The 15578-nt window shown below is 35.6% G+C and overlaps 1 protein-coding gene across 1 annotated transcript in view; it reads right to left on the reverse strand.

The window, feature by feature from the left end:
• Positions 1-15578, reverse strand: part of ano2b (anoctamin 2b) — a 102485-nt gene that overhangs the window by 13329 nt on the left and 73578 nt on the right. The window contains exons 18-20 of the mRNA XM_056456156.1: positions 11410-11555; positions 4022-4174; positions 3884-3936 (exon numbers count right to left, since the gene is read on the reverse strand). Of these exons, the coding sequence (XP_056312131.1) occupies positions 3884-3936; positions 4022-4174; positions 11410-11555 (352 nt within the window). The remainder of the gene's footprint in view (positions 1-3883; positions 3937-4021; positions 4175-11409; positions 11556-15578) is intronic.

Below are 15578 nucleotides of genomic sequence, written 5' to 3' on the forward strand. Positions count from 1 at the left end.
AAATAACTGCTCAATAAAATTAAATAAAATTGCTCAAAAATGTCCTTAGAGAGCCTTGAGGGTTAAGAAATAAAATAAAAAAGCAATTGTATATTCAATTTTCTCCCCAATGAACCAAAACACGACTTCTAATCCAAGGAATGTTATAGTATATAGTAACAATTGCACATGCAGTATTGGATAACATGCATTCAATCAGAATAGCGAGGTAATTTACAGTACGACCATACATAACATCATCTGAACACTTGATTTCTGAACGAGCAACACAGCTGGAGTGAATCAGATGCTGGGCTTCTGGGTAAATATGACGTCTTTAATGAAAGTTGAAAGAGAAGCTGAAGGATCTCTCCCGGGTTTGCCATAAGGCTTACTGGAATACCCTTCTCATATTGGGAGCATCTCTCTATTATTTATCTATTAAAACAAATCTGCTTGGGGTTTATCGTTCAATTTCCAGCAGGGGAAACATGCATGAGGTAAAGCATTGGGTGAAAGAACGCGAAATTATGACGCAAATTGATTTCTTCCATGAATAATGTGAACCCAGACACAGAGGTTTATCATAACTTTGAAGAATTATGAATTCCTGTGTATAATAAACTTTCCATATGGAGGGCTTATACAGTGTCCTCCAATAATGTTGGCACCCTAAATATGAGAATGTGAAAAATAGCTCAAAATATTGACAAAAAAACTGCTCCCATTGAGAATAAACAATTGCAAACACAGCACAGTATTATCAAAAAAAGAGTATGTTAATTTTATTGCAAATGAAATCATAATTACTACAGTGTGTTTGCTTAAAGCAGATTAAATAATATCATATCCATCTGTAAAATATGTTTATAGTTACTTTGCTATAATGTACATACAGCTGATGTCAGAATTATTAGAATTATTATATATATTCTTTCCACCAATTTCTGTTTAACCATTTCACGTGTACGATCACACCCGTGTGATAAGCCTTGGCTGGTCCCTGAAGCTTACGATCACACTGGTGTGATTAGAACGTTCAGAGTGACCGTCATCAACTTACAATTGCAACATTTATCTGTGCTTTTAAACAAATTACATTTATTTTAAGCTTCAGACATTCAAATATGCATAGCATACCATTTAATGTTTGTAAAATTCACGCGGATGTCTATGGAAAAGGCAATAATAAATGTTTTTCAATATAACTAGACAATGAGTTTTGTTCATGTAACATACACACTGCTTATGTAACTAGAATGTTTTCTTCACTCCTCTCCCAGATAAGCAGTTGCTTACCTTTATGTATTTCGGCAAAAAATTATGAATAAAAATCCCGCAGCTAGGATCTCTCCTGCGATTGTTGCTAGAAGGGATACAGCTGCGATTGGAAGTTAATGAGAAGTGGTTATATTATTTATTAAATTATCGTTAATTATATTTTATTAGCATCTATCCCTATGACAAAACCCAACCCTCATGATAATTAAAAAATATTATTTGTTGCAGTGTCACAAAAAGTATGCTATGTTGACGTGAGTATCCTCAGCTGTATCCCATCTAGACTTCACAGCACTGCAGGAGAGGGTGAAGTCTAGATGGGATACAGCTGATGATACTCATGTCAATATAGCATAATCCAATTAAAAAAAAAACATTTTCTTAGATTATGCTATATTGACGTGAGTATTCTCAGCTGTATACCATCTAACTAATAAAATACAGTTTTCTTACATTATGCTATATTGACGTTAGTATTCTCAGCTGTATCCCATATAACTAATAAAATACAGTTTTCTTAGATTATGCTGTATTGACGTTAGTATTCTCAGCTGTATCCCATCTACCTAATAAAATACAGTTTTCTTAGATTACGCTATATTGACGTTAGTATTCTCAGCTGTATCCCATATAACTAATAAAATACAGTTTTCTTACATTATGCTGTATTGACGTTAGTATTCTCAGCTGTATCCCATCTACCTAATAAAATACAGTTTTCTTAGATTATGCTATATTGACGTGAGCATTCTCAGCTGTATCCCATCTAACTAATAAAATACAGTTTTCTTACATTATGCTATATTGACGTGAGTATTCTCAGCTGTATCCCATCTAACTAATAGAATATAATTTTCTTACATTATGCTGTATTGACGTTAGTATTCTCAGCTGTATCCCATCTAACTAATAAAATACAGTTTTCTTAGATTATGCTATATTGACGTTAGTATTCTCAGCTGTATACCATCTAACTAATTTAATACAATTTTTTTAGATTAAGTTATACTGATGTAAGTATCCTCGGCTGTATACCATCTAGCTAATAAAATACAGTTTTCTTAGATTATGCTATATTGATGTGAGTATTCTCAGCTGTATCCCATCTAGCTAATAAAATACAGTTTTCTTAGATTATGCTATATTGATGTAAGTATCCTCGGCTGTATACCATCTAACTAATAAAATACAGTTTTCTTAGATTAAGTTATACTGATGTAAGTATCCTCAGCTGTATCCCATCTAACTAATAAAATACAGTTTTCTTAGATTACGCTATATTGACGTTAGTATTCTCAGCTGTATCCCATCTAACTAATAAAATACAGTTTTCTTAGATTACGCTATATTGATGTTAGTATTCTCAGCTGTATCCCATCTAACTAATAAAATACAGTTTTCTTAGATTACGCTATATTGACGTTAGTATTCTCAGCTGTATCCCATCTAACTAATAAAATACAGTTTTCTTAGATTACGCTATATTGACGTTAGTATTCTCAGCTGTATCCCATCTAACTAATAAAATACAGTTTTCTTAGATTACGCTATACTGATGTTAGTATTCTCAGCTGTATCCCATCTAACTAATAAAATACAGTTTTCTTAGATTATGCTATATTGACGTGAGCATTCTCAGCTGTATCCCATCTAACTAATAAAATACAGTTTTCTTACATTATGCTATATTGACGTGAGTATTCTCAGCTGTATCCCATCTAACTAATAGAATATAATTTTCTTACATTATGCTGTATTGACGTTAGTATTCTCAGCTGTATACCATCTAGCTAATAAAATACAGTTTTCTTAGATTATGCTATATTGATGTGAGTATTCTCAGCTGTATCCCATCTAACTAATAAAATACAATTTTCTTAGATTAAGTTATATTGATGTAAGTATCCTCGGCTGTATACCATCTAACTAATAAAATACAGTTTTCTTAGATTATGCTATATTGATGTTAGTATTCTCAGCTGTATCCCATCTAACTAATAAAATACAGTTTTCTTAGATTAAGTTATACTGATGTAAGTATCCTCAGCTGTATCCCATCTAACTAATAAAATACAGTTTTCTTAGATTACGCTATATTGACGTTAGTATTCTCAGCTGTATCCCATCTAACTAATAAAATACAGTTTTCTTAGATTACGCTATATTGATGTTAGTATTCTCAGCTGTATCCCATCTAACTAATAAAATACAGTTTTCTTACATTATGCTATATTGACGTGAGTATTCTCAGCTGTATCCCATCTAACTAATAAAATACAGTTTTCTTAGATTACGCTATATTGACGTTAGTATTCTCAGCTGTATCCCATCTAACTAATAAAATACAGTTTTCTTAGATTACGCTATATTGACGTTAGTATTCTCAGCTGTATCCCATCTAACTAATAAAATACAGTTTTCTTAGATTACGCTATACTGATGTTAGTATTCTCAGCTGTATCCCATCTAACTAATAAAATACAGTTTTCTTAGATTATGCTATATTGACGTGAGTATTCTCAGCTGTATCCCATCTAGCTAATAAAATACAATTAATGTGTAATTTATTAAATAAGCCTCAACGGCGGCAACACATTTCTAAACATAATAGGTTTAAACTCACATTGATGATGACTGAGAACTTTCCTAAACCGCTCAAGATGTTGTACCAGATACCTGCGTGAGAAAAAGCAGAGGTTGAAGTATTAGATTCAGGCTTGAAAATGCAAGAGAAGCATGGTGTAAATGTTCATATTTTCACCGATGTCTTTGGTCCTAACGGCGTCTGGCCGACGGAGCTCCGTGACGAACTTCTTGGCATCAAGGCGTATCTCGATGACATTGTTTAGGAGAGCAAAAAGCGGAGCCAGCGGGAACGAGGCCACGAAGAGTGACACGAAACCAAACTGAATGACTGCAGAAAGACAACAAACATGGGGATTACATGCTGAGTAATACTGATGCTGAACTGCAATACAGAAAAAATTGTGAAATATTATAGTTTCAAAATATTAAGAAATATTACTAGTCATTTTCTTTTTTGTTTAATATGTAAAGCTGAATTTATGGAGTCTTCAGTGTCACATGATCTTCCAAAATTATGCAGAATTTTCTTTTTTTGTTTTCTTATTATTGTTATCATCATTATTGTGTACAATAATACAACAGTTGTGCCAATTATTTAGTTTTAATGTCTTTTTTGATCACGCATGAGAGAAAAAGTAATTGAAATCGACATTCACATCCTATAATCGCTCTAATTTTTCTACGACGATATTTTCAATTACTTTCCCTACGTGCTACATCACCCCGCTCTGTTAAAGGCTGTGGCTGATTTCTACTTTTGCGTCCACTTTGCAGCCACATCTGATCTCTGGTCAAGTAGGACGATGGACTCATTCTTGAGCCTTACTTTGCACTACATTGAGGATGATTGGAAGCTGCACCAGAGATGCCTTTAGACTGCATATAAAACTTATCAGTGCACTATGAGAGCAAAAAATAAATAAATAAATAAATAAAATAATCGTTTATTAATCGTAATCAAGTTAAATGTTCAATTAATCAAGATTTTGATTTTAGGCCGAATCGTCCAACCCTATATATAATCATGATGGATGTGTGTAATCAGGCATTAAGGATTGAATATTGTTTTTTTAGGATCATCCAAAAGCTTGAGCTTACACATTAAGGGTATTTATTTGAGCAAAAATACAGAAAAAATAGTGAAGTATTTTTGTAATTTAAAATAGCTGTATTTTTTTGTTTATTATGTTTTAAAATGTCATTTTGCCCTGTAATTTGAAGCTGAATTTGTGGAATCCATACTGATTTCTTCAGTGTCGGCATCAACATCAAATTTTTTTTCTCATTATTATTATTATCATCATCATCATTTGAAGATCTTTTTTTTTTTTTAAATGTAAAATTTTTGTGCAGATCACATTCTTTAATGTTTTGTGTAAATAATGTATTAAATAGTAAATCAAATACCAGTAAGCTCACTACCACAAACCTCAGTAAATCAAATTTCGTCATGCATTTAAATGACTTTTTTTTTTTTAAATTTTGACTGAGTTTCTTGCTAAAAAACTGTAAAAATGCTACAGTAAAAATCCGTAACCTGGTTAACAGTATGTTTCCTTAATATATACGGCGAATAACCGTATATTGACTTTCCCAGAATTCCCTGTATGGCACATATCTTTTTTAGCTTTTTGTTGACATTCCTATGGATCTTTTTAGTTGTTTCCCCATCAGTTATGTACATTAGAGATTTATGTTACATCTAATGTTGATAAACAATGTTTATTTCATTACTTTAATTTTATGCGTGTTACCATACTGGTGTTTAGTAGCTGTGTGAATGACACTGAGCACCTTCTCTATACACTGATACACTTTTCTGCTTGTGGGAAAAGTTGATTGTGATGAGCATCGGTTCATTATGTAACTTCCTCATCATCACCTGCATATGGCTGTGTTAATGTGTCTAACTGTGTAACAAAAGATGTGTAGATGTTGGTAGTTCAAAATACAGACATGTTACCTCTATAAATTAACGAAATACGGTAGTTTACTGTTAAAATTAGGAATTACTTTTACGGTTTGTACTTTATTTTTAACGGTAAAGTACTGGCAATCACAGCTGCTGTTTTTCTTACCGTAAATTTTACAGATTTATTTTTTACAGTCCTAATCTGACCCATCATTCAAGCGATGCCAGTAGCTGCCAATGCAACTTTAAAAAGAAACACAACATTATTGGCACATAAATCGTCATCTTGGAATTATAAGGTTTGATCTGCGTTCTGGATGATTTTGAGATTTTGAGCTTCAGATTTTTTTGCATTCCATATAGCAAACAGTATGTGTGTAACATTTGTTATTTAAATAAGTCTTAAAATGTAAACAACTCAAAAAAACCCATCCCATAGTGTAAATAATTTGTCATTTAATAAGAATATGTCAATAACTCAATTTTGACAAAAACGTCAGATAGAACCGTATAATTCTAAGGTGACAAAATGTTCGGGTAGTTCATCATTATTATTATTATTTTAGACGTCAAGTACTAGCTCATCACTATAGACTTAAGTAATAAAGTACATAATAAACACGTGCACCGCATCACTTTTTTCACAAAATCACATTTTGTAGTTTGCATAGAGACAATAATGATGCTGTTTAGTGTTTTCACAAGCTAAAAGAGGGAACAAAATGCATTAAAAAACGTTATCTACCACAGATCAAATAACGTCCCAAAAAAGCTACACAAATCATCACGAACATTTGAAAAACCACTGCTAATTTGATGTAGTTGCTGCAAGAATCCAAGTACTATCTCATCACTTTAGCCATTTGTAATATACATAATAATCACCTGCGTAACAGCACTTTTTTTTATTTACAAAATCACATTTTGCAGTTTTTGCATAGAGACATAATGGTGCTGTTCAGTGTTTTCAAAAGCTAAAAGAATGATCAAAATGCATTGAAAAAGCGTTATCTATCATACATCAAATAATGTCCCAAGAAAAACCACAAATGCATTGAAAAGCCACAGCTAATTTGACGTACTTTCTCTTTCTGATTTGACACAAAGCTTTATAATTTGTCAATCAACAACAGCACATGAAACAACAGCCTTGTGGGAAACGGCATTTCCTTGATTGACACATGACTTTTTTGGAGGGGGGGGGGGTTGTGTCCAACCACAAAACAATGGCTTGGAGAGCGATCAGGCTGCAGGCGATCCTACATAAACATCCACACGGGACAGATCTCTTTCTCCATTTTTTTTCACAGTATGTAGGTGTTGATCTCCCACCAGGGTCTGAAGATCATCTGCACTTTCTCCCCGGTCGTTTCTTTGATTCATAAAGTGTCTTAAGCACTTCCTCGTATGAATTTTGGGGGGAAAAAATAGACACTCTGTTTTACTTGGCAATAGATTAAAGCATCCATACATCTTTTCAGGGGGGCTGAACTCAGAGAAGCAGGTTTTCTCACGCACAAGATGTTGTGCAACTGGTTGACACTCCAGGGACTAAACCGTCTCACATCATGTTACTCCAAGCAACAATCATGACAGACAACCGCAATAAACTTGATAGATCACAGACTGTTTTGGAGCCGAATTAAATTGTACAAAAACAAACAATAGTGATGTAATGATACACTCATGTCATGATTCGGGACACAATTCCATACACGATACTCGCATCACAATACCAATAGGACTCACTCACACAGAATGCATCTTTGTTTCTATAAGCGCGAGATGTGGTGCTCAGGAATGGGTTTAAAACAGCACAGCGTAGCACAAGGTCCGCATGACGCAATATTATGGAATAGCAGTAATGTAATAATGGATCTATTAGAAACAATATGTTATGATAAGCACTTATATGATACATCATAACTCAGGAGATCTGCACAAAGCCACAATGAGTGCCTCCTCATGCTGGTAAATAAACCTTCTACTATAAACAGAAGCTTGCAATGGTTGCCCCGCCTCAGAGCTCTTCTGATTGGTCCACTGCTTTTGGACCTGAGAGTGATGAACTGCGTTGCGTGTGAAAGTTGAAGATCTTTCAATTTGACACAACGTCTAAAAAGCAGGTGGCAGCTCCTCAGAGACTACCGTCAAACTGAAAGCAAAGCAAAACACAACACAAGTGTCCAGGACTGGTCCTCTCTCATCTTCCGCTGTTGTTTCTCCTCCTTTTAAGATCATCCAAGGCTCTGAGACTCGAGACAGGTGGTGGGCACAGGTGACGGTCGATAGCACTCACGCCACCAGCCTTGCATGCTCAACAGTTTTCCCCACAAGTCCAAAGACATGCGCTATAGGTGAATTGGGTAAGCTAAAGTGTCCCTAGTGTATGTGTGTGTGTCCTGGTTCTCCAGGTTGGGGATTGAACGTTGAGCTAACGACCCAGCTCGTAAAAAGTTATATGTTAGAAACACCAACATGAGTGCCTCCTCATGCCGTGATTAACGGTAAATAAACCTTCTACTAGAAACAGAAGCTTGCAACAGTTGCCCCGCCTCAGAACTCTTCTGATTGGTCCACTGCTTTTGAAACTGAGAGTGATGAGCTGCAATGTGTATGAAAGTTGAAGATCTAAAAAACAGGCGGCAGCTCCTCACGGAGACTACCGTCAAACTGAAAGCAAAGCAAAACAAAACACAAGTGTCCAGGCCTGGTCTTCTCTCATCTTCCACTGCTGTTTTCCCTTCTTTTAAGATCATCCAAAGCTTTGTGAGACTCGACAGGTGGTGCGCACAGTTGACAGTCGTTAGACATTTGCTATAGGTGAATTGGGTGAGCTAAATTGTCTGTAGTGTATGAGTGTGTGTCTTAGTCCTCCAGCTTGGGGATTGAGCGTAGGGCTAACGACCCACCTAGTAAAAAATTTGATGTTTTGAAACACCAACATGAGTGCCTCAACTTGATATGGCATCTGAAAAACAGCTCCTCACTGAGACTACCGCCAAACTGAAAGTAAAGTAAAACAAAACACAAGTCCTCTCTTGTCTTCCAATGCTGTTTCTCCTCCTTTTAAGATCATCCATAGCTCTGTGAGACTCGAGACAGGTGATGCGCACAGTTGACAGTCGTTAGCAGTCACGCCAACAGCCTTCCATGCCCTCACGGCTCTCGGCCCACCACACTCTTTACACTCACATATCTATAACACCCTGACTTTTCCAAAATATGTGTATATACAATGTTATTTTGTTAAAATTACAAAACACAAAAGAGCTATGAGTATTTCTACATGTAATTACCACAGCGGTCAAAATGATGCATACATTTCAGCGTTTGCTTTTCTATGTGATGCAATATGCGACCCTCTGTTGACTAGCAACTTCCTGCTAACAAAAAACATAATGTCATTCGTTCATTTTCCTTCAGCTTAGTCCCTTATTTATCAGGGGTCACCACAGCGGAATGAACCGCCAACTATTCCAGCATTTGTTTTACACAGCAGATGCCTTTCCACCCAGTACTGGGAAAATCATAACTTTCTGAAATTAAAAACATAGCTTTAGTTTTATAAACTAATTTCGAGAGGAGCACGTGATATGATTGGCAGCTCATCTGTAATCAGTAATAATCCAATCAGAGTGATTCTAGTTTAATATAAATGGATCATTTTCTTTCTACTGCTCTATCTTCGTTTGGAAAAATCCCCCCTTCCACCCCATCTCCTCCTTTTCCTCCCTTTTCTAAAGGGGGAGCTCTCGAGACCTACCTGATCTCGGATCTCCTGATATGCTTATTGACCGGGCGGGAGCCCTGGGCTCAAATATCTCCGAGCTCAGGGTTCTCTCCCGGGACAGCATGCCAAACCTGCTTTAAACGCCAAGCAAATCTAAGTGGGAACTCTTGAAATAACATTTTAAGTGGATTTTTTTTTTTGTGTAAGTAAAAGTGAAACGAGGTGCGCACCTTTGTTGGTGGTCTAGTAACACATACAAATTTATAGGCTGTATTAACAAAATATCATACTTTTAGGGTAAAGACTTTATACAACATGACGACAGGCATTCAAAGCTTAATTTTAATATCCTAATGGAAGCTTTTAATGTAAATATGACATGATACTGGTAGTTCCATTGTTAAACTAGGGATACATACTTTTTTTTTTTTTTAATTAAACAACTATTTGAATTGTCTTCACTTATTTTAACTTTAAAACAGATCACTGTTTTGATCATTAAATAAGTAAATAAGTTGCTTACCCAAGCAAAAATACATGCAACAGATTAGTGTTTTGCTGCATTATCAAATCATTTTCATTGCACAAAGACTGGATCCAGTTTAAATTCAACAGGCGATCATGGAATATCTTGAATTGTGCAACAGACATTATTAAACTTGGCCTTTTTCATGCTATAGCCATTATGCGTTTTAAAGGGACAGTGCACCCAAAAATGACATTTCTTTCATTATTTATTAACCCTTCACTTGTTCCATATTAGTTTGAGTTTGTTTCTTTCGTTAAACACAGAAGAAGATATCTTGGAATATGTTGAAAACCGGTAGCCATTGACTATCTTAGAATTTTTTTTCTAAAATGGCTGATTATGTCTCTTGTTTTAAAAACAATCTTCAAAATATCTTCTTTTGTATTCAATAGAAAAGCGAAAAAGAAATATAAAGAATAATAATATATAATTATTTTCAACCTTTACATAGATGTGTCTTACATTAAATAAAGCCAAAATAATAACTCAAACCGTGATATTGTTTTAAATCATATTATAAACAGTTTACAGAAAGTATTGATCAGAATAAAACCAGAAATATATTCACTTTCTTTTGTTAACCTTTAAAAATAAGCCCAGTTAGACATATTCTTGCTCTCTGTCCTTGACAACATGCAATCAATACATTGAAATACTGTATTTCATTACACAATATTATTTATTAATAATAACAAAAATAAACATGTGACTATAATTGATAATTCATGTCCAATTACCAAAAATCCTTCAATTTTGCTGAACAATTCCCAACCCTGTTCCTGAAGGCACACCAACAGTTCAAATTTTCAACCTCTCCCTAATTAAACACACCTGAATCAACTCATCAGAACATTAGAAGAGACTCCAAAACCTGAAGTTAATGGGTCAGAAAAGGGAGACATCCAAAATATGTACTGTTGGTGTGCCTCCAGGAACAGGGTTGGGAAACACTGCTCTAATGGACAAAACTAAAATATTGACTGCTTTCAGACAGGCTTGTGTAAATTCAGGATGAATAATAGTAATTGAAGTTTGTATTGGTGTTTAGCTTTTGCTATTTACCGCCTCGGCTTTCAGATCTTTTGTACGACGCCTTCACGTCAACTTACATAAACACTCAGTCACTTGAGTATCCCTGCACGCCACATTGCTAGCAAAAAAAATAGAGCTGCTTTTTCCCGACTGTAAACACAGCTGCAAAACAAACGCACAAGCTGCTGGCCTAATTCTCAACCTCATTCATAATTTCTACCTAAATGTTTGTGATATTTTGTAAAATCCTATGCATTCCTCCAGCAATAAATCCTGCCGAAGGGGATGAGCTTGCTTAACCACATGTTTTCTCACGTCGTTTGACCTTAAAGACACTTTTGCTTTTATTGTACTCACTCATCTCCATGTATTCAGGTGTGAGCCCTTCAAACGGCTCCAAGTCGTAGTCCATGTGCCACTGTTGCCGGCGGCCCGGCTGCTCCACAATCTCCTTGGCCTCCCGATCTTTGTCTTTTAGCGTGCGGCACAACTTCTTCAGCTTTCTAAATGAGAGAGAGATAGAATGTAAACACATAAAGCACTGCTATAAACTCAACCTTGCAGCCAAAAATGACCTACATTTGATAGTAAGTGTGGGTTTTTAAAGTGTTGGTTTTATTTCTAAAGAAAGGCATAAGGATTTTTGGCAAACACATGGCTTTTTGATATGATGTATGTGATTTGTTTACTGTATAAAAAGATAGTTTATAATTATTGCTATTGCGAACACATGGCTGGAAGTTTGTCAGAATGCTAACTGACACCACACTTAACCAAATTGAGACCACTTTAATTAATAAAATGTCATTTAAAATATAATACAACACAATAATTAGTGTTTTATTTTTATTAACCACTCACAACGTGTCGTTAAACATTGAAATATGATTATTGTTTGGATCTTTGAACAAGAAATCAATATTAGATGCGTTTTACTTTTTATTATGAGAGTGCTGTACTTGAAGATGATCATATGTGTGCAACTGTGGTATCTATAAGGCTGAAAACCCCCTGATTTAACATCATAAATATTGCCAGGAAAACATCACTCATTTTTGTAATATCAAAATTGCTTGTGGCATCTGAGCTTTAACTTAATTTAAATTCCTCAGTGTGTGATTCAGTTCAGTGATCTGGCATGAGAATGAACTTGAAATGGCATGAATCTTGGCCAGACGTCTCGAAGATTTACTGGTTAAAAACACACGCAAGACTATACAGTAGTACAGGAGGCAGACTGGTACTTTTGATACACAGAGGAACTCTCTGGAAACCTCATTATTACACAGAAATGCTTGTTTCATATTCTCTTTCAAACCACACTTATAAGCCTGTCTGCCTGATTCCACAAGACAGAGTACAAATGCAAAAGTTCAAGCCTTTCATTTTTCATCTCCACTTTGAAAAATAAAGGTTAAAAAAATTATTTTTCCACACATTGTAAAAAATATCCTTAATTTAGCAGTTTTCCATATTTTGTGATTCATGTTTTTATTTTACCCCCGTTTATTTAGGCTTTTGAATTGAATTATGTGACTTAATCTTTCTTCCGGAGCATTTTAACCTTGAAAAGTGACTTTTATTGACATTCTTTAAGGTTTAAAGTGATATATTGTCTGGGTTGTTGTTTATTATAATAAAAAAAACCCTTGTAATAAACTGACAGTGCATTTTCTGTTATTTTACAAGCTTATTTCTCTATATATTATTTCTTATACATTATTTCAGTCTACTAAAATGTCAATAAAAGTCATCTAAAGAACTATTTTCGACCATAAAGAACCTAGAAAAGTTCTAGGTACGTTAAAAGTTCTTTATGGAACCATCAATTGAAAAGTGTAGCCTATTAGTGTTATGTGTACAGTTACACAAGAACCAGGGTTGCACCAATATGGACATTTTGGCTGATACCGATATACCAATATTGGAAGTCGATAACTGTAAAAGTATGGCTGTAAAAACCCATAGACAACTGATTCTGTTTAATTTTTAAAACCATAACTGCAGAAAACATGGAAACTGCATGGAAAAGTCTAGATCAGAGGCGCCCAAAGTAGGGCCCATGGGCCAAAGTTGACCCATGGTAACCTTTGGTTTGGCCCACCATCCCATATAAACAGAAAAGGAGAATGATGGGGAGTTGGTTGGGGCGAATGCCTTTGACAGAGCTTGTATTTTCGAATTTAATGTGACCTTTTGTTCTTTGTTAAATTGAGGAGCTACAAAAAAGCCAACTAAAATTGAATGTTTTAAGTAATTGTTATAAAATATTTTTAAAAATACTGTTACTTGACAGATAGAGGACAATGCACAAGACATCGGCGAGCCATCTCAGGCCAGTAGGTGCTGATGTGACTTTGTAAGAAGTCTGAACATACATGCACATGACTTCACAAAATCCCTTTTTTAAAAACTTGCACAGGGATGTAATTTACATAGAGAACGTTTGTGTTTTCAGGCCACCAAAATGTCAAAACGCATAACAAGTTTTCCACTTTCAGCTGAAAACTGTGTAAATTGCCCCCAAATCTCTCAATTCGACCCAACAATGCACCAAGCATTACTAGCAGTGCCTAACATTGCTGTTATAACTCAAAAACACCTGACGATACCTGAAAGAGCCGGAAGAGATCACAGGACCTTCGTCAGTTAGTGGAAACCATGAATAACTCCTAAAAGTTTGTGTTTTCAGGGCGCCTAAATGTTACAAAGGCATATTTTTTTCACTGTTTTAGTTGCCCCCAAATCTCTCAATCCAATGCTAAAACCCAACTATGCACCGAGAATTACTAGCAGTCCTCAAAAATAATGCTGTTATAACTCAAAAACACCTGACAATATCTAAAAGAGTCAGTGGAGATCACATAACCTTCATCAGTATGTGGAGACCATAGATAACTACCAAAAGTTTGTGTTTTCAGACCACCAAAATATCAAAATATATTACAGGTTTTCCACTTTCAGCTGAAAACAGCCCCAAAATCTATCAATTCAATGCTAAAACCCAACAATGCACCGAGAATTAATAGCAGTCCCTAATGTTGCTGTAATAGTTCAAAAACACCTGACAATACCTAAAGAGCCGGTGGATATCACAAGATCTTCGTCAGTTAGCGGAGACCATAAATAACTCCAAAATGTTCGTGTTTTCAGGCCACCAAAATATCAAAACGCATTACAGGTTTTCCACTTTCAGCTGAAAACAGTGTTTAAATTGCCCCAAAATTTCTCAATTCAGTGCTAAAACCCAACCATGCACCGAGCATTAACAGTCCCCAATATTGCTGTTATAACTCAAAAACACCTGACAGTACCTGAAAGAGCCAGTGGAGATCACAGGACCTTCGTCAGTTAGTGGAGACCATAAATAACTACCAAAAGTGTTTAGAGCTATAAGACAAACCACTCCTAAACCCCTCATTAAACCGTCTGGGATTTCAAAGCCATGAAGAAAAGGTTGCTTGTTTGAGTGGGCTCTGAAAATGAGAAAACTAGAAATAATGGCCCAAGTTGTAAAATAAAAAGCTCAACAGGATAGTTTTCACCATAAAAGCATTTTAATTGCTGCCATGCGATCACAACCACAAGATATGTCTTGACCCAATTTAACCTGGGGATTTTTTCTAAGTCATTCCACGTGCATCACTTGTGTTTAAAGAGTCCTCATCAGGAGAGCAAGCACGAGAGCATGACAGCTCACATTGAAAGCTGCCAAATATAGTGGACGAAATGGTCCATGTGGTCCATCCGTCTATAGCCTATTAACGCTCTCAATAAAACCCCTTCAAATGCATCTGCTGCATTATTTAGTCTCCAAAACTACAGCCTTTCCCAGCACATTACTTTTTAATGCATGCCTTTGTATCATAAGTGCTTTCCTCCATCCGTGATAAAGCCCTCGTTTACCAGCTGTTGCCATGCATTTGCATTTGACAATGCGCATCGAGTCACACGCGAACCTCTACTTGTGGTCAATGACAATTAAAACAGATTTGAAAAAAAGATGCAGCTTTTTAAACGTTATCATTGGTCCGTGGGGAGATTAGATGGGTTAAGTAGGTCAGAGGGGATATTGAGTTGTCCTCCATCAGGGTACAGTAGGGAGAAAGTTCAGTTTTGCATCTTAAAGTGCCCCAATTTGGGTTTGTGCTTCTCATAAAGAGAGGAGTCATTGGTAACTCCAGTCTTACTTCCTGTGCAAACACACAGGATTGTAACAACAACATAATAATGGAATAATGCCATTGTTACTGCTTGTATGAGCTGAAATTAATATATAGTAATGGGTTTTTGATTTCTGACCAGGCTACTAGTTGCAACAGACTGGGCCATCTGAGAAATCAGCAGGGTAGAGTCATCCGACCAATCACAAAAACAGGGTCATCTGACAATAACAACACACTGACCAGTATGACCAATCACAAATGATGACTAAGTAATCTGACCAATCAGTTGAGTAGAGTCATTTGACCAATCGCAACAGACAGGGCCATCTGAACAATTGTAATAATTAAGGTCATCTGAGC

This window comes from Danio aesculapii, chromosome 4 (assembly GCF_903798145.1).
Source record: "Danio aesculapii chromosome 4, fDanAes4.1, whole genome shotgun sequence".
Taxonomy (NCBI): domain Eukaryota; kingdom Metazoa; phylum Chordata; class Actinopteri; order Cypriniformes; family Danionidae; genus Danio; species Danio aesculapii.